This window comes from Sylvia atricapilla, chromosome 6 (assembly GCF_009819655.1).
Source record: "Sylvia atricapilla isolate bSylAtr1 chromosome 6, bSylAtr1.pri, whole genome shotgun sequence".
NCBI lineage: Eukaryota > Metazoa > Chordata > Aves > Passeriformes > Sylviidae > Sylvia > Sylvia atricapilla.
Genome location: NC_089145.1, coordinates 22274304 through 22294339, shown reverse-complemented (window position 1 = coordinate 22294339; position 20036 = coordinate 22274304). Strand labels below are relative to the sequence as shown.

The 20036-nt window shown below is 45.0% G+C and overlaps 1 protein-coding gene across 1 annotated transcript in view; it reads right to left on the bottom strand.

Annotated features, from left to right (window-relative positions):
• Positions 1-3234: 3234 nt before the first annotated feature.
• The window catches only part of CD82 (CD82 molecule), a 38567-nt gene continuing 21765 nt past the window's right edge, over positions 3235-20036 (bottom strand). The window contains exons 3-9 of the mRNA XM_066321063.1: positions 17483-17555; positions 14092-14216; positions 12869-12943; positions 8110-8217; positions 6265-6456; positions 5894-5977; positions 3235-5382 (exon numbers count right to left, since the gene is read on the bottom strand). Of these exons, the coding sequence (XP_066177160.1) occupies positions 5305-5382; positions 5894-5977; positions 6265-6456; positions 8110-8217; positions 12869-12943; positions 14092-14216; positions 17483-17555 (735 nt within the window). The 3' untranslated portion in view covers positions 3235-5304. The remainder of the gene's footprint in view (positions 5383-5893; positions 5978-6264; positions 6457-8109; positions 8218-12868; positions 12944-14091; positions 14217-17482; positions 17556-20036) is intronic.

Here is a 20036-nt window from a genome sequence, read left to right as displayed (position 1 = left end):
CAGAGGAGTTACTCCATTATGCCACTTATCAGTGAGGGAGTTTTAGGAAAGAAGATACGAGAGAGAAATTTAATTGAGGTGCATAAAAATACCATCCTTGGAGCCTAAAGCAGGATTTTCCCTCTCAGATTCCGTATCTCAGAGTATCTATGTACTACTTGGAGGATTATCCTTCTCTTAGACTCCTATTTTAAATGCAGGTAATATTTTTGACTGGAGAGCTGAGAATAACCTTTCTCCAGGTACACAGCATTCAATATTCCCCTAATCCCTCCCCACAAAACCAAACAGCACATAAACTCCAGTCAATTGTATTATTAGGAGTTTAGAGGAGAGAAACCAGATCATTTCTACCTGTGAGAAGAAAGAATTCATGGCCAGAGTTACAGAATTTACTTAGGAGAAGGTAATTTTCCATGTTTGGCAGAGAGGATTCCTGCCACAAGGCAAAAAAAAAATGCATGAACTCTGCCAGCACACACCTGCTAGAAATTGTTTATAATGGCTAAAGCACACTTAGTAGCTTTACTAGCAGCGTTTTACTAACAGCTTTGGTTCACTAATTGCATAATTTTTGCCAGTTTACAAGTGTTTGAAGGCTTCCATGCTAGTAGATTTTGACACTGACAAGCTTTTAGTATCAACCTGGTTTAAGATGTCATTCAGAAATCCTGGCTGCTAACTGACGTTTATCTGTAATAAAAGGCCAAGGCCAGAGCAGAGTCTCAGAGGCTAATGGGATAGAGCCAGCCCATGAATTATTGAGAGTATGTTCTCCATGTATGGCATTGGGTGGTAGCATTTGTGGGAATCCCAGGGTCCTTTGGCTTTTCAGCAGTGAGCCCATGTGGCTGCCTGTTCCTCACTTTCCTCAACAATGTCACAGAGTATGACACCACCACTTGCAGTCTGTCCTTTGGCAGCCAGAAAACAGGCTTTTCTGAAGTCTACCACATTCAGCCTCAATCCTGAACAAAGCTGGCAGGGACCAGTCACACCACCACACATGGGAGAGTTATAGGGAAAAAGAACAGCTGCCACATGTTAAATTTGAGTATGTGCCATACAGAAAACAAGATGCATTGCAACCTATAGATTTATCCACAGCCACTCTAACTAATGCAATTCCTCTTCCCTCTCCAGAAGAAAAAAACACCTCATGGAAAGAATTATAGCAGCTCGTGAGTGCTTCATGATCACACAGAACAAGAAATGTCACCAGTTCATTACTAGGGGCCTTGCTTCAGGCCACAGGATGGTCACAACTCTGCTCTTGCAATATTAATTATTGGCCTGGGACAGCTACAGAGCAGCTTATTGGCTCAGCACAAAATGCTTCCATGTGCTGAGCTTCTGCAGAGGCTGGCGCTGGGGGCTTTGCTAGACAAACACTGCAGCTCCCAAGAAGTCTGAGTGCTAGGCTAATTTCTAGTTCCAGCAGCAAACCTTCACCTCTGGAGAGGAGCTGGGAGCCCGGCCCAAGGAGCAGCAGCAAAATTCTTAATCTCTGAAGGTCTGAGGACTTTCTTCCTGGAATCATTTTTATATCAAATTTATAACCATTCAATGCTCTGTCCTTCCCCACAGACTGATAATTCAAAGGAACTGAGGCTGGAGGGAAACAGGAAAAAATGGGGACAAGAAGCATCATGGGAATTTCCTCACGCTGAACTTCAGAGCTAGGTAGAGCAGAAACACAAGAAGGTTACACAACTTTCACAGTAGTGGAAGGCATGCAACAAAATATCCAACTGTGTGCTTCTCCAAGAAATGCAAGGGAAAATTATCCCTAAAAATGGCAAGCATGTAGCACAAATAATTTACGAGGAGAATATACTTGTAATTACCAGTTAATTTAGCTACCCTGCTGCCAGGAGTAACCGGGAGCAAAGAGAAGGCATCAATGTCATCTTCTCATTCCCCTGGGACCAGCCCGGGCTGCGTTTTCTTGGTGGAACACCTCCCTCCAGTGGCCAAAGGCAAGTGGCTTCCACTGAGCTCCAGCAGTTGGGGACCTAAGCTGGGGACGAGCAATTGTCCTCAGGTCCCCTACTTTCTCCTTCCAGCTCCACAACAGGCTGAATGGAAACCAGCAGCGCCCTTCCCCACCTAGGAGCCACCTGGTCAGGATGGGCAGTGTTGCCAGGAATTCGTGGAGCCCTGGGAAAGCATTACCATCTGATTAGAGCAGGGTGCTCTGGGAAACCAGCCAGAGAGGGGAGACTCCATATGACCAAGAACCACGGTCTCCTCAGGCACAGCCCGGGACAGCCTAAAGGAACAAGTCATACTCACAGGCAAGACAGATCATTGCACCCTACAATGGCTCCAGGATCCATTTTAAGCCCCTCTTCCTCTGCACTCACCTGGTTGGGGTTCCTGAAACCTTGGCTTAAACCAGCTGCCACCAGTGTTTGCTTGTACCACCCCAGTACCTTCTCTGAAAACTTCATTCTGTTTCTTCAAACATGTATTAGGACTTAGGTCATGCTTATTACTTCCTAAAGCAACATCTGTGAAATTCATTAGCACACTACCTTAGGTTCTTCTGAGCCATTTCAAATGTCCAGATGCACCAATATGGTGCAGGATCTGAAGGAATTTTGAGATCTAGCTCATATCCACTTCTCAGATGCTGAGCTGAGAAAAGCAAGAAGATTTACGTAATTGGTCTATCTACTTCTGAAGAGCTTTTCAGTTAAGGCTAGCCTGTGGTGACATAAACTACAAAAAATGTCCATCTAGCTTTCTTCCTTCTCACAGTGGCATGGCAGGGGCTGAGGAATCCTACTGCTGATAAGTAGGAAAGAATGGTATCATTAAGCTTTCAAAAGCTGTGTGTGTGTGGGCATAGCATCAAGCTTGTGTTTTATCAGAATTAGCCCCCAAGGCTTATGACTTCAAACTGTGCAGACTGTGCAGATTTGAAGCAACATCTTCAAATACTTAGCTTAGGAGATAGCAGGTAATTCAAGGAACTACCACTCAGTCAGCTCACCCTAAGACAAACACACTTCACAAAACAAGACAAAGTTTACTTTAGAATACAGCCCAGAAAAATTGTCACCTCCCCCTGCTGGGCAGGATCTTGACAGTCCACACTGATCTCACACATGTGCCTCAGACCTTTTGATACTTCGAACAAACAAGATGTCAGTGATCTGCATGTAAAGCAGAAAGGGGTGGAGAGGAAGCAGGGGGAAAACAATTCAATGCACAAATCATAGATAAATATATTTTTTAGCAAAGTCTTTATTACAGAAATATTCACCCTCTAGACTTTTATATCTGTACACGCACTTCTTCCAGTAGGAAGATGTTGCTAAAAACAGACAAAAACAGAAAAGGAAATCCAGAATGGGCTCCTTTTTACTTGCTGCTCAGCATTGGCATCTGTAACTGAACAAGAATCTTACAAATAAGAACACATTAGAGAACAGACTTTGTGTTACAAAAGCTAGCAAGCTTTACTGCTAAGGGTGCCTTCTGCTATAGCAAAGGTCAGCTTGAAGGATCTGTGCAGGAAGGGGCAGATATCCCAAAATTGCAAAGCCTTATCAGACTTCCATAAAAACCAGCTGCCCAGTCACTCTCCACAGTCATTGCTCTGTGCAAAGATGAGGACAGAGCAGGGACCCACTGCTGGTGCCCTGATCCCCTGCACCAGCCTTTCTTCCCAGAAGGAAAACCAAGCAGGTAGTGAAACCATCCCTTGGAACTGCTACTAGGGTTGTTACTACCTGCCCCACCCCTGACAGGAGACAGTCCTGGAACCACCTCTGTAAGGCAAAGGCTCTCCCATCAAGTACCTTGCAAGAGGTCCCTGGCAAGGACCATCCACTTATCTCCCATACAGCTTCCTGATGTCAAGGTCATTGTACCACATGTAACAACAGGAAATCTGCTGTGCCCAAGACACCTCTAAAAGTGAGGATCTGCACCAAGCTCTCTTATTTAAGCAGCTGGGGCAGTGTTCCATGTGCATTTCTACCACCTTCTGGCCTACACCACTCCTTGCTGCTGGCCACTGGCTCAATAGAGCAAACAGCCCACCCATTAGCACAGAAACCTGCAGCCTGCACAACTGCAGAACCTGCTACTTATCTGCTGCAGTGCTGGCACTTGAGGCAGAACTCAGGATGCAGCCATGGCTCCAGACCACAGTGGAGTGAGAAGAATGGACAACTGAAATAAAAGCAGCTTATCTTTCCATCCCAGCTACAGAACCTATACTGGGCACTGAGAGCAGTGATATTCCCAATATACAGCGTCAGCAATCCAGTCAGATCCCTCCATGCTTATATCTAAATCCACAGCTAATGAATTTTATGTTCATAAAGGAGCAGAAGAAGAATCAAATAAATTGTAACCTCTATAAAGTTGGCAACCCAAGAATACAAACAGCGGAGCCAGCCTGGGGCTGAGTCCACAATATGCAGCCGTCTCTGAAGTAACCTCCAAGCTGACAGGAGCCAGCAAAGCAGAGCTAGAGGGAGAGGAAATGATAAAGAGGCGAATGGAAGAAGCATGTGTCAAATCCAAAACCCAAGGGATCCATTCCAGAAGTAGCTGAGCACCAACACCACAATCTGCCAGGTCACACTAGGAAATAAATAGGTGGGCTTGGCTCCCTCCCTGTGGCTTCTCATCATGCACAAAGGGAAGAGCTCCACTGAAGGCAAGGCATAGCTGACTCCAGAAACAGGAGAAGCGAGTGTGACAGTAGCACTCTATTTCAGATGAGAGCTTAGGCTGGAAGATGTATAGTAGGAGCTGAATCAGGTTAACTGCAAGGGACAAGAAGGCCTATAAAGCATGACTAGTTACCACCACAAGTCAGTGACACAAGTGAAGCTACCAAAGCATTGGAATCTCAACAGAATTCCTGGCTCATGGGACTTCAGGAGAGAGGTGAAAATATATGCAGGAGAAGAGCAAGGGGAAGAAAAGTTATTGTATGTTAGGCCCAGTGGGTGGTAGAATGAAGATATGAATAGTATTGTTTAACATGGAGCAGGCAGCAAAAGCATTGTCCCCTCAGGGTGATCAGTGTCTCATGTGACACAAGACAGTTTAAGTTCTGCTTCTTGAAGTAGAAATAATCCAGAGGCAGGATGCAGGTGGCCCAAGGGCCCTATTGCCAGAAGATCAGGCTGTGTTGCAGCTCTAACAGTTCTTAGCAGAGTGGTATCAGAAATGGGATGTCACAGGAATAATGGTCAATGGTTGGATAGTCTGGGCATGAGGCAGGAATGTTCTGTTTGCTCCTTTCTCTGTGGTGCCGTAGCTCTGGAGTCAGCCAACTCAAGACTTGGGCACTTTGGTGTAGTCTTCGCTGTGTATGTTCTTGCAAAGCGAAATGGACAGTATCATCCCCAGGAGCTGGAACAAGTATGAAGAATGGGAACAAAATCAGCAACCAGACAGATAAGGTGGGAAGAATGAGTGATAAAGGGGAGCAAAATACAGTGAACATCTTTTCGTGAAACCATACAGGTGAACAGAGTTAGTCGGCAACACAAGGCAAATGCAGTAATAGAAATGACAAAAAAACCTGGGCTTCATAAAGATGTCACTTCATCTAGAAACTATGTTATGAGCTTTTTAAGACAACAAGTGGGATTTCATTAAAGTCATATTTTGCTTGCCTCAGTATTCTGGTTACAGAATTGCCAAAAGTCAGATCCAGAAGGTGGAACCACAAGTAAACAAGACTTTGTTCAATTTTTAATCCAATCAACAAAAGCTGCAGTTCAAAGATCCAGGCAGACACAACCAAGAGCTAGAACTGCACTGCCATTAAACCAGGTGTCAATTAATTGAGAAAACAGCTTCACCTTTAAAAGACTCTCCATGATAAGACAGTATGGGTTCATGTGAGGAAATTACTCACCTCTACAACAGCAACACCAGTGCAAACCCCAAGAATGATACCAAGGTTGTCCTTCAGCCACTGCTCTACACCATCCATGCATCCCTACAGCGAAAACATGGCCACAAAGAAAAGAAGCATGAATCTAAATATCTCAAAACTGGAAATCTATAACATATCTTTGTTTGCAGGGACTATCCCATTTACATGCTATAGCATGTTTCATGCTTTTGCAGAAAAGGGAAGGATCCCTGTCATCCTGTACCCCTTCTGCCAAATTCCACAGGTTCATGAAACAGTAAGGATATGAAAGAAGTGCTCTAAATTCTCAGGGGAACAAAGACAAGGCAGCTTCAGTGGAAGCTTCCCAGGGCCCAGATATACCCACTCACCTGCTCATGAACAGGCCAGTCAGCATATGTTGCAGTACCATTGACAGGGTCTTCCAGACTACAGAAACCTCTCCCTTCCACTAAATCCTTAGATCTATTGGAGCAGGAGCACGGATACTCAGCATTGCTTTTGTTCCTAAGAATCTCGTTATTTTCCCATTCCCTTGCTCCAATCCAGCCACAGCAGCCAATCTAATAACGAGAGAGAGATCATTACAGTCTTACACTTTGCACTGGCAAGATAACTGCACGTGATAATAAGCAGGTAGAAGTACTCAGGAGCTCTCCATGCAGCATCATCAGCAACAACAGTCATGCCATAGAGCTTGCATGAATTAGCTGCACCAAACACCACTCTGGTTACTCATGTATAGAGCTGTCCGGAACACAGGGACATTATTTCCCACTAAACAGCCACTCTGCCAGCAAAAGGAGTTAAAGGGCCCCGGGTCAGAGCTGGGGCCCCGGGGACAGCAGCAGCCACCGCACGGTGGCGTCCCCAGGCCGCCAAGCCCCGGCACATCACTGAGCGCCAGCGCCCGCCTGGGAGCAGCACGGACCAGCTGGAACACGGGATAGGGAACGTTTTCCATCCAAAGAAACACTTACATTCCTATAGAGCCACGTGATAAATCTGCTGAAGGGAAAAGCACATTGGGAAGTCTAGCAAGGAATAAGATCCTAAGCATGGGTCCCGGTGCTTGCCCAGTGGTACAGTGCAGAAAGGCTGTCTGTCTATGTTGAGATAGAAGTTTAGAAAATCCTTTTCTGCTTGGAAAGGAAAAGTAATGTTTCTGCCATAATAGACATGAGATACAAACAGCTGAACATCCACGTCAGGACAATTATTCGTTTTTCAAAAGAGTGTTGTGAAGACACAGCCTCCAGAAGGAACTACATCTCCCTCACAAGAGGTTTGGACTTTAACTCCCAAGACTCATTTACAGAGCCCCACCCTCTTTCAAACGCTAACTCCAGTGTGAGACCAAGCAGACTCCTAATACTAGACTTCTCCCTCTCTTTTTCTTCTGTTCCTACATAAAAGAAGGGCTCAGGCAGTAGCCTCTCTCCACAATAGAATCAGGCTTCTCTTGAGTTCACTACCAAGGAGTTGCAACTACAGTGACAAAACATTCATAAATCATTCTCCAAGGAGGAGAAATAGTGTAGGTCAGTGTTTTGCAGACCAAGGAACAGACAGAAGACAAATGCTGTTACTTGTACTTACTACACATCAGTCCCATGCTGGGCATGTATTTAACCACAACAGCCAGCCAGCCAGCTCTCAAGCTTGTGGTTTGGCCATAAACAGCTGTCATGACTCCACTGTGCTTGAATACTCTCTAGCTGCTCACCCTGATGCTCGAACAGAAACCATGGGCAGTTGGATGGCTCCCAAGAGTGCTGATACATGCAGAAGAACTATCACAATAAGCAAGCAACATGCACCAAATAGTAAGCCATGTGATGCTGCTGACTTGCCTGGCAGTAAACTAGGAACTTTTTGCTACAAAAATCATGTGCAAGATGTTCTTCACACATGTTAGTGTTCAGGAGACCCAGGAGACAGAGAAGTGTTGGAGTGGCATTTGATAGGCTGGGTTAGGCCATGCAGCCAACACTAGCTAGTTGTAACACCCAGCATGTAGGAATGGTTCAGGGTCAGACAGAAGCAGCAAGCAAGACCATTTTCTAGTCTGCAGGCACCAAACCTCACAGGTCACTTTATAGATCAGCCAGATCAATGTGCAATAGTTGTTTCTGTGTCCTCAGCCTAGCTTTAAAGGTCATTGCCTGCACTGACAAATAGCATCATCTACCTCTTTTTGCTCCCCCACGACTCACCTGTGTCTGCACATAGTCCCATGCATCTTGCAAGTTCCTCTTGTCTTCATCCGAAGGGTCATAATTTTTAATCAGATCTACAACTATGTCAGACAACTCAACTTTCAACTGGCAAGAGAAAAAAGAGTTGGATTATCAATTCTTGTAGCCTTTTCTTTGGTGTTTCAGATAGATATATAAACTCATAGAAGCTGACTGCAAATAGTTCACAAGCATGGATAAGGACAGCAGCTTTGCTGCTGCAACAGCCAAAGCACCAGCAAGTCCTTGCCTGGACATGGGGAAAGCTTACAAACCTAATGAGCAATAAGGAAACAGAACTGGATATGGTTATCCTGCTAAGACAGAGGCTGAACAGCTAACTGCCTGCTCCAGACAGGACAGATGTGCAAGGTAAGTGCAAGCTGAAGGACAAAGTTGCCTTAAGGACTCCAAAGTTATGTGTTTCTGACTTTGTACTGCAGGCAAGACCCTGGTCCAGAATCTCTGACACTGCAGCTCATCGCCACTGCTCAGGGAAGGTGTGAGCCACTCTGCTCATGAATGGAGATGGGTTTTTTGATATACAGCTGATGGAAACTTGCCTTTTTCACAATGTGTTGATCTAGCTCTCCCCAAACTCCCACAACTGCTGTTTCTATATTAAGACAGCAAATATTACAACTACCTAAACTGCTTATTAACAGTCTTATCACAAAGTTCAGGTGTATCAAATCATCTCTTCACCAACATTCCTTTTCCAGAGATATTTACAACACCTTTCATTTTGATGAAAGGTGCAAGCTACCACCTGGCAGACTCCCTCAACTTCTTCCTCCCACCTCCTTCTGAAGCTCTTCTTAACCAGCCTGTAGATGAGGACTGCTAAGCACAGACCCAGATTCACAAGAGGTTGGAGAAAAATGCCATTAGACTGCCCAAGGGATAGGATAGAGTTACAACAGCCTAAGCACTAGGATGTTCCCATCCCACATATTACCTTTCTGACTGTGGTGCTACAACATATCTCAAACCAGTGGAAATGAGTTCTCTTTTCTTCTCCTTTCAAGCATTTCCAACAACCATGGCAAATACCAGGACACTCAGCAAGAGGAAGCATTGCCTACTGTTGAGGGAAGCTTCTCTACATCAGCAACTCTTCCTCCTAGGAAAACTGCAGCTCAGTTCACTGGGATCAGCTATATCAGGCCAGACAGATGGGAGCTGCATGATCTTTCTTCTCAAGACGTCTATCTCTTCCCCTTTCAATTACTTCACTTCCCCTTTTCCTTCCCTTCAAATCAAGGCAACCTGACCTGGTTCTCACTAATGAGATTGGCCTTGGCTGCTGCCATAAGCCTTATGAGTTACTGAACCTCTGAGTTCCCACCCTCCTGCACACTGCTGCTGCACATGCAGAGTGAGGCAAGGAGAGCTGGGTTTGTTTTCCTACCCTGGGCCCATCTAGCCCCTTAGCTATCGGCTCAGATGGAGCCCAGTGTCACTTCTCCAAGAATCCCAGGACCCCACCACAAGCAGACAAGACTTGAACCTGATGTCCCTGGTCACAGCTACATGGGGAAGCTGTATGTCTGCTCTGCTCTTACTCCTACAAAAGAACAGGCAAGAAGTCTTGAAAATAGCTCTTCTTTCAAAAAGTGAAGCATCTCAAATTAAAGAAAAAAAATCAGGCATTCCTAGGTGTTTCAGCAAGTAATCTGAGAGAGGGAGAATATTGTGTAAACAGTGGCACAGCTCTGGAGCCACACAAGCAGCTTGCTTGTGGGTTTAACCCACAGAGCAGCCCAAAGGGAAAACACAAGCACCTGCAGCTGTTCACCCTTAAGCACCTGGCAGAGGAAAACTGAAAGAGCAACAAGCTAGAAAGGCACATGGAACACGTAGGCTTTCACCATCCTAACCATCTTCACCCTATTTAAAACTATCAGGACTTCACACTGTGTGAGACATGAATGCTTCAGGAGATGGCTACCCTTGCTTTCAGGGCTTCTCGCTCCTCCCCAGCTCTAGCAAGCCCAGTGTCAGAAGGCACAATCCCACCACCTCAAAGCAGGGGCACTTAAGATCCTAGGCACCAAAGCCACAGCTCACTGCCAGAAAGCAGCAAGGCTGTCAACTCTCTCCCCCAATCACACGGGCTACTGAAGAGCTGAATGCCAGAGGCAAGAGCAGGTCTTTGATCACACAACGGATTGTGCAGGTTTCTTCCCCTATCAGACATTCTCAGTAATCTATCCTGTCCCTGTCACACGCAAACTAGATCCTTCTCTCAGCATTTACTGGCATCTAGCCTGCACACAAAAGCAGGCTCAAAAAACCAGGAGGGAGCTCTCCTCTGCCTTGTCACTTCAGATTCTGAAACTATTGCATAGTCGATAGCCCCAGACGAGTTGCTGCACGCAATCACACAGGCCTCTTTGCTGCAAACAATAGCTAGCAAGCGGGCCTATTCCCAAAACACCACCATCCTCCTTTACTCAAGGCACGTACAGCCAAGCTCCACAGAGCTGTGTGAACTAGGCCAAGAGAGAACTTGCCCAGGCTCTCACATGTTTAGGGGCTTGTGATCTATTAGATGTAGCAACATTCAGTTCACAAAGCAGAGTATCATTTACAGCATTTGTGATGTTACTATTTTGTTGTCCATAAAAAACCCCCACCCCGCAGTTTCAGTCACCAACAAATGAAGGGAAACGAATGCTGCATCAACATCCTCCCAGAAGTACTGGGCAATTCCAGTGTAAAGGGGCATTCCTCTAACAATGCCCATGGGAGAGGCAACGCAGCAGCCTTCCTGTCAGAGGCTCAGCCTTTTACAGTTACTCTATTTCAGCATACTTTCATTTGTCAGTGTGGGGGATGATTTCGACACCAAAAAGGAACAGATGTGCCAACAATAAATTCAAGTGAATCCACAGAAATAAATACTTCAGTTACAAGTGAAGGAGTGAGTATCACCTTGCTACATTCCAGATCCAAAATCCTTTCCTTCCCTCTTGTAATTCCTTGTTTTATATCTAACCAAGTTCCTCAAGTCAGAAAGAAAGAAACACAACACAGTAGATATCTGGGGACTGGCTGTTGAGCAGTTTCAGTGTGCCTCACTGTGCTCCAAGCTGCCCTGGGATGACGTACAGCCAGCGAAGCAGAGCGACTTGCACAGCAGCACTGAAGCGCAGCCCCAAACCACTGTGCTGGAGGTTTCAGCCAAGGCCTTCCTCAAACAGCTTTTTTTAGTGCTCTAGGCAAGTACTTTGGAGGGTCCCTGAAACACAATGGCTCTAGATGAGCTTTTCCATTAATTTTGTTCATTAGGGACTGAATAGGAGCATCTGTTCAAAGCCCAGCTTCCCTGACCCTTCTCCCAGATCTGCAGAAGTGATGATCTCAGTCACACCGGCTCCAACAGCTGTGAAAAACAACCCCCAGCACTTTTAAACTCTCCCTTTGTCTGGTGAGGTTTAAATGAAGAGCTATAGCTTAAAAGATGGAGTTTTCTAGAGTAGATTGGCAGCTGGAGGAGAAATGCTAACAGAGGTACAGAATTTCCTGGTCTGAAGTCACATTTCCCCATTGCAGGGGAATGCCCATCCCCACACCTCCATATCTACATTAGTCAGAACTGTTTGTTGAGAATCAACTTCACACACCAGTTTTAGTCACTGTTCTAGTTTCTCCTTCAGCTTCTGCCAGCCCAGAGAGCAAGCTACAGTCACACCACATTTGGCAAGGAACCCAGCCAACAGCTGCTCACAGTCACCACAGCATAAAATTCACATCAGTTATGCTGGTGCCACCTTCCCCCTGCCCCCAGACTTCTCCACCAGGCCTCATCCATAACTTCCTCAACTGTTCTGCCTTCTGTAACCATCTAGCTAAAGAGCTGGCTTAGGAGAGGCAAGCACAGCCATACAGTGGTTGATACAGTTATGCAGCAAAGGACAGGGTTACCCACAATTTGTACCAGAAGCCAGTAGTGACCCCACAGCTATAACTTGTTCCCACTCCATAAATGTGGCTCCCAGTTTAGCTGTCAAGTAGCTGAAGGCCTGATCAGGCACTGCCTTGGCCAGGGAACCTATAGACATGATGGATTGTTGCAATGCACTTAGGTAGCTCAAAAATTATTCCCTTTTACACTGCAAAGCATATTGGAGCTCTAGATGCACACACTGTGAAACTGCCTTCCTGACAAAGGGATCCACATCAGACTATTAAGCCACTTGGCTTTTACCTCCAGCTGTAGAACAGGAACCATCAGATATTTGGGCTTGCCCCTGCAGAAAGAGGAGAGCTCTTCCAAGAAGAGTTCTACATAGATAAGCAGAAAGGACAGAACAAGGTGGCACAAGGAGGAAGACCAGTCAAAAAAGTGCTCAGGTTGGTAACTCCTCAAGATATTAGTGATGGCAACACGGTAGCAACCACTGCTACTACATGCCCAAACAGCTGTCTACAGCAGGATCAAGAGGAGCTGCAGTCTAAAGCATTTTAGGACTTTTTTTTTTTTTTTCCACTGTTCCCACTACCCAAAAAATAAAACCTGAATACCAAATAAAACCTCACAATCCTTGAGAAAGCAGCACTATCGAGGCAGATACAGAAAAATCAAATAGCAAAGCTATTGAGCTGGGTAGAGAAAAGGAGAATCCAGTAATGCCTGCTAACAGTATAGCCCAGTTTGGAAGAAAGAATTTCAAGGTATCACCCTTCTCCCAAGCCAAGACCAAGGAAAAGACACACAGTAATAAAAACTTACCGTTTCTTTATGGAAGTAGATGACCAGTGCAGCAGCAATCTGGGTTAAGAGGATTAGCATCAGGCAGGTGAAGTACTGGAAACAAAAAAACCAACAGGTGATCACTGTCAGTCTTTAGAAAGGTCTGTACATAAAACTTAATAAAAATTCATATATGAGAGAAATCACAATATTGAACTAACATCTTTTTGCCTGCAGACAAACTCTACTATCAACAATGCTTTCCCAGGAAAAGGCTGGGACCAATGTCAGACCAGTGCACTTCTCCCATTAGGCCAACAGAAAGACTTCAGGAAGGAAAGGGTTTACAAGCACTCTCTGTATGTGTCATCTCAACTGGGACTCTCTCTCACCTCTAACTTCATTCTGGCCTCAATAATCAGCTGGACTCTGCCTACCCCAAGCCTCAACAAAAAGAAAAGAGTCAATTTTCCAAACCTAATTTTTAATTTTTTTTTTAATGAATTACCTTTTTTAAAAAAAAAATGCTATTTAGTTTATTTGAGGATCTAAATTTAAGATTCACCAGCAAACTGCTGAGGTTACTTTTAAATGGTGGCAGCTACTATTTCTAGATAAGGAGGCGCTCCTAATACCAGGACACACAATGTGCGCCATGCTTGGTTTCCAATACATATGTGCCCTGAATAAGATAGAGTCAAGTAGCAGGCTGAGGTGTATGAAGTTGGTATCATCTCACCCATCATGGACAGAAAGCTTCCTATACATGAACTGTTTGAAGAGAGGCCCTGACATATAGGACGTTCCCCATTGAATCTCTCTTGACTCTTGCACTTCCCACAGATGTGATACAACAGGACACTGTCACTCTTTTCTTTCACTGCCCTTGAAACTTGCTCTCCCATCATTGGGTGCTTAGTACCAACTGGGAAGTCGGGGTGAGGGGGACAGGGTACACTTCTCAGGCAGCAGTCCTCAACCCACTGTGTGCAGAAAGTGTCACTGACATCCTCTCTCATTCACAGTTCCGAGATCATTATCAGCAATGTCTGAGGAGCTCTGCTGCAGTCTGGAGAATTTAACGTGTGCAAATGCTGACGGCTGGAGAATTTAATGTGTGCAAATTCAGAACTAGATCTAAGTTGACTAGATCTAAGCAGAAATAACATCCCCAGAAGACCAAAGCCCCATCTACAGTCTAACAGATATTTTGTAGGAGAGGTATTAAAGGTTGGCTTTAAACCAGGCATGAATACTCTCACCAGACCCAAGAGACATCGGATTTCATTGACAGCTCCAAGACAGCCCAGGAACCCCATCAGCATGGTGAGCGCCCCAACACCGATGAGGATGTATGCACCAGTCTTCAGGGAGGGAGATGACATCTCTATAGGAGTCAGGAGAGGGAACAACATTAGCTACTGAAAAAAAAAAAAAATACATCTGCCATAACCATTTATAGAACTGTCTCCATATCTACTGATAATTGTCTGCTCCAAAGGGACCGCACAGATGTGTGTCGAACATGGTGACAGATGTTCTGGTTGTCTTTTGATGAAGGTAGACTTGAAAGACATCCTGCAGGTTTCCAGTCTGGAAGACTCAAGGTCACTCCAAACAAATGAACCTTGTTTGGAGAAAGTATCTCCTTATTGGAATTCTACTCCCTCATGAATGTACTTCAAGTAACAGTAATATAAAAGATGACCTACTCCATAACTACTGTCTATTCACTTCAATTCCCTTTGCTATCTTCAGGAAAGCTTTCTTCCCAGTCCTAAAGCCCCTTTCTGGACAGCCTTTTCATGTTAATACACTATTTCTTGTTGTAGCCATTCTGTTTTCACTTATCCACTTACAGCCAGCACTGGGACAAACAAACTCAGGAGTGAAACACACAACAAGCTACAGCTAGTGCTGAGCACAGACAGTGTGACAGGTTACTTAGCAAATCTGGGTTGAATGGCTTGTGGCCAGGCACTTACCACAGGTTGTTGCAGCACCTATGCATGACACCCTGCAAACATGCTATTCCAGGATCAAAACAGATGTAATACCCAAATTAGCTACTTTTACAAATCCTCCTAGATATCCCCTGCTACTGTTTCTAATGTCTGTGCTTTTGAACACTCAACCCTTTTTCAACAACATTTAGGTTAGATTATTTCAGACATGCTGGTGATGTCAGCTCTCTCCCCTCAGCATTTAGTAGTGCAAGCAACAGAAGAACAACTCTTACATTTGAGTTGGTCAGCAGACTATTTTGTGCAGAATAGGATTGGAGAGAGCAATCATTACAGCACAAAAGTTGAAGACATATTCTGTCTAGAAACAATAACTAGAAATCTCATTTATCATTAAGAGACAGTCCTACATCTGCAAGCTACAGAGTGTAGAGGAATTCTGGATGTCCAGTGATTAATGAAAATAACATTTTTAGAGCTCAGCATTTAGTTTCCTGAACTAAGGAAGTCTCAGGAGGCAAACTTCCTCTGAGCTCCTCCTGAAATATGTTAAAGGAAAATAATCAAGCCCAGACTGATACTCTCCCCCTGCTTCTGATACCCGGCACAATCATCAGCTTCCAAACATTTTTTCCCTAAAACGTGCTGAACAGAGGATAACAGTTCAGTTATCAAGACGTGAAGCAGATCCATTTGCCATACAGGTCACTCTAGCCTTGATTAATTTCCAGGCCAGACTCTCCCTGGCTGGACATATGCCACAAACCCCAGGATCCTGCTTCCTTACTAGTCCTGTTACTCTTGCTGCATGGGCTATGTGCTGATTCTGCAAAGCATTTACTGAAGCAGCAGCCTTACAGGAGTGGTCATCACAAATCTACCCTATTCCCTCCCTCAAAATCAGCTCAGCTGTCATGCAAGTCAGTGTTCAAGTGGCCAGGTTACAGCACCTCCACAGTCCCAGAAAGCAGTTGGTTCATCAAATTCCCATTAGAAGAAAGAGAAAGGTACTTCCAACTCAAAAGCCCCTTGGAGAACTGACAGTGTCAGGGGACAGGAGCCACACTTGCAGTTCTCATCTGCAATAGTCTTGTCTTGCAAGAGAAGGCTCTCAGGGCATTCAGCTCCTGCTTGTTTGCCGTCACTCCGTGTTTTTCCCTGTGCTGGGCAGGCAGCCAAGCAAGTACAACAAGCTCCTTTGGCAGCAGCTGGGGTGCCCTCCCTGATGCCTAGGTTACTAAAACAGAGCAAAAGAGGGGCAAGGCATGGGAAAGGAAGTGAGGGGGCAGGGAGAGAGCTGATACTGGAAATCTCCAGGAAGGAAACTAAAGTCTTAAATGGTCTGTTAGCAGAGATTCCAAGTAAATGGGAAGAAACAGAGCCAAGTTCAGGGACTTCCCTCTCCATAAGTGGCTGTAAAACCCATCAACCTGAGGGAATCAGCTGCTGACCCACCAGTTCTAAGCATAGCTCAGACTGTGAGGGGTACTGCAAATGTCCAGGCCATGATAGGGTCCTTTTAGGCTGCTCATGCCCCCACTTTATTAACCAACACCCCTTGATGTGCTTCTTCACCTTCAAGTACTGCAGTAGCAAGCCAGATGCCACAGCACAAAAGGAGCAGTATCTGCATGTGTGGTATTAGCAGGGGTGGGTGCCTTCTCCATCCAGCACTTTTCAAACCAGGCCAGGATGTTCAGCAGGACTTGGGAGATAAAGCTCTTTGCAGAATCAGAGTAGCTGGGAACAGGGCTATGAATGCCATTAGTGTTCATTCTCCACAGGCAAGCAGCCCTCCTGCACTGTCTGAGGCTGGTGCCCAACTCAGCAATTCTGTAGGTCATGACAAGTAAGCAGAGCCATCAAGCAGAAAAGTTTGAAGTGTTTCTAGGAAAAAGCTCAAAGGAAGGAAAGCTTGTGAAAGATGGAGCTGAGATACTCATTTGGTGAAAGTCCACTTACAGTCCTCTGAAGCCGAGACTCTGCTAAGCCAGCTCAGTTTTTTGGTTTTTGCAGAAAGCAGACCCTCTGTTAAGTCAAAGTTTGTGGTTGACTTTAGGAAAAAGAAGCCAAGCCTCTTGCACAATGCAGAGCATCTCTGATGCCCAAAGTCTCATCATGTGTATACAAGAGTACATTTTAGGAGCCAAAGCAGTTCAGACGTCCACACCCCCCAAATGTGCATCCTCTACATTGTACATGAAGCATCAATAAAACCAGGTACTTACTTTCTTTGGCATTTCAAACATTTAAATTGAAATAGATCATTACAGAAAGAAAGCAGTGGAGAACTCACATAGCCAAACTGCATTAAGGCACTGGGGGCCTTTGCACATGATGGCAATAGGGAAACCATTGTGAAAACACAGAGTATGCAGTGAAAATAGGATGAGATACTAGCCCCTGTGTTTAAGACAAAATATTTGGATTGTTGGGTGAAGAGGCAGTAATCTCACTCAGTCTGACCCTGGTGTTTCAGTCCACAAGACTAAGAGGAATGCTATATCTCCAGGGTTGCTCCCTTTCACTGTGCTGCTGATAACAATCCCATCTTGCTAAACACCATGTTACTGCTCAGGCCACAGACCATGGACAAAAGTATTGCTATTCCCAGATTACACCATAGTCAAACAGCCTCAGAAGAGAGTCAATTTAGAAAAAGAAGGAAGATGAAGAAACACAGTCTTACGTAGAACTGCAATGAAACTGCTTTTGTCAGCCAGAATCCATATTCCAAACCCCAGGATCACAGCTCCCAGAATCTGAAAGAACAAGAACAAAACACACACGGTTTTGCGTAGGTTATAAGCTTAGATAAATAAGAGGAGGTAGTCACTATGATCCATACTTCCAGTTTAAAAACAATCATTCCTTTGCTGTTCCCACCCATCTCCCCTATGATACTCCTCCCAGGGTAAACAGGATTAGCACAACTCCAGGAAGAATGCCTCAGCCAACTGCACAGGAGTCCCAAGACCTGCTTGGCAGTTTTTCACACAGTATTTTAATAGCACATAATGTTGTATAGGAGGACCATTCAAATCAGTCTGAGGAAGAGACACCCTGCTGCTAGAAGGCTGTTGTCAGAAGCAAAAGGTAAGTGTATTGCTTCTGTGAAGAACCAAGGAAAGACAAACACGTGATTTTAAATATTTTTTTAAATAGAGAAACCCATGACTCGAAGGGCCAGGCTGGAAGATAGTTGACAAAGGATTAGATATCTGGCAGCTGGAAGCTCTCCAGGCAGGAAATCTTTTGGTTGTCAGGCTCTGTTACAATGTTATGGCTCCAAACCACAAAGACAAAAAACCAGCAGCAGGTTCCTGTGAGCAAAGTGCTTCACCCCTTCCAAAACAAAGTTTAGGTATTTTGGCTTGGCCCCTTCACGGCAGAATACCTGAGCCCCAAGAGAATCAAAAGTTATGAAACATTAGCCATGCCCTCTGCCTTGCTCACCACACAGTCTTATGTAGGGCAAGGATTAGTAGAGCAATACGTCCCTCTGAGGACTCAGCTGAATCCAGACACTGATCTCAGTAGCCAAGAAATGCATATATTTTCCCATCTCACTTTGAAAGGTGGAGGGAAGTATGCTCTGTTTTAGCCTTCACATATCAGCAAGTCTTCAGGTTTGATAAGAAGCTGAAACCTGTGCTGTTCAGCCAACTAGGACTGGAAAACACTTGTGCAAAGGTCCAAAATAGGCTTTGAAGAAAAAAGGAGTGGACAAGAAACTGAAAGTGAACTGCATGCAGCTGTTCTCATATCAGCAGGATTTCAAGATAGGATGAAGTGAAACAAACTAACAGGGCTAAAGAGAGATTGCAATTCTGTGCTTCATTAGATAATGTTTTAATACTCGGGAGACATGGAAAATGCCAAACCACCACCCAAAGCAAGCTGGCAGAGAGGGTCATAAGGACAGGCATTGACTTCACACTTTGAAAATTTACACTAGGCTTCAGCTGCTCATACAAAGAAGCTTTTCTGAACCAAGATAAAGCCACAGTTTGAAATAAGCTGCTTGCAAGCTTTCCTGTCTTGGCAGAAGGTGCATCATATAGTTAGCTCTGGGGACACCATTAGAAAGTCATCAAGCAAGTTCCCACATATGAAGCATACTGACTCAGCTTTAGAAAGTATGAGGCTGTTGTACCCCAGAAAAAAGAAATTCCCCCTTGCCTTATGTCCCAACATGCTGCACTCACAATATTCAGTCTGCTGATCAAGATAGAAAGGCCCCTTGAACATGTAACAGCTGCCACACCTGAAAAATTCCTCTCAAACTTGGTAGTATCAAGAACTGTTGAATTGACAGTTTAAGGCAGTCTCACATTTAAACTATAGTTTTAATAAACATTTGTCTTAACAAAGATGCAAACCGAGCTGTATGTGATATCCCTTTTGGTTCACTGACCCTAAGTGAAATGTCACCTAAGTTTTGCTGTTGCTGACAAAACACAGAAGGGCTGCTGAGCAGAGTTTCTGGGAAGTTATTTGTTATGAGGTGCTCAGACTATCCAAGGCCTGTTTTCACTCTGATCTTTGCTCCAGTCCACAACTTGTCCGTTTGCCAGGAGCTGCTGTGGAAAGCACTACAAGGGGAAGTCAGGGAGACAATAACTACAGGCAGGGAGAAAACACTGTCCCATTAACAAGAATATATTTACTTCCTAGCAGGATAGTATCTCTGCTCAGCATCTTCAGGAGTTTGCACCTCATAGAAAGGCTGCTTCTGCCACTGGTTTAGCTTCAGACCCTCCATACAAGAAATCACATCAGCTTTCCAAGGAGTTTAATTCCTCTGCTCCACTGCTGTAAACTCATGAAGCGGGGAACAGATGTCTCCCCTCCTCCCTGGAGAGTGGAGGTTTCACCCCCAGTTTCAGCAAAATGTCCCTCTACTCCCAAGCCAGAAGGATGCAAATCCCTCAATACAGGGTCAGCAGTTTCTCACAGACAGCTAGTCAAGAGGGGCTTGGAAAAACTAAGCTGTGATGGAGCTGACTCATCTTGCTGGAAAGAGCAGCTGGGGGTTCCCAGCCTTCCTTCCCCAGCACTGCTTTCCTTCAGGCTCAGATTGAGTGATGTAACACTGAACCTGTTGGCACAGGGCCAACAGAAAGGCTCTAAAAGTCCAGGCTTTGCTGTAGGTAGCAGCCTTCTGCTGCATTTACTGAAGGGTTAGAAGCAGGACAGACAATTACACGTTCCAAACAAAGTTTCCAGAGACTGTTAAACTT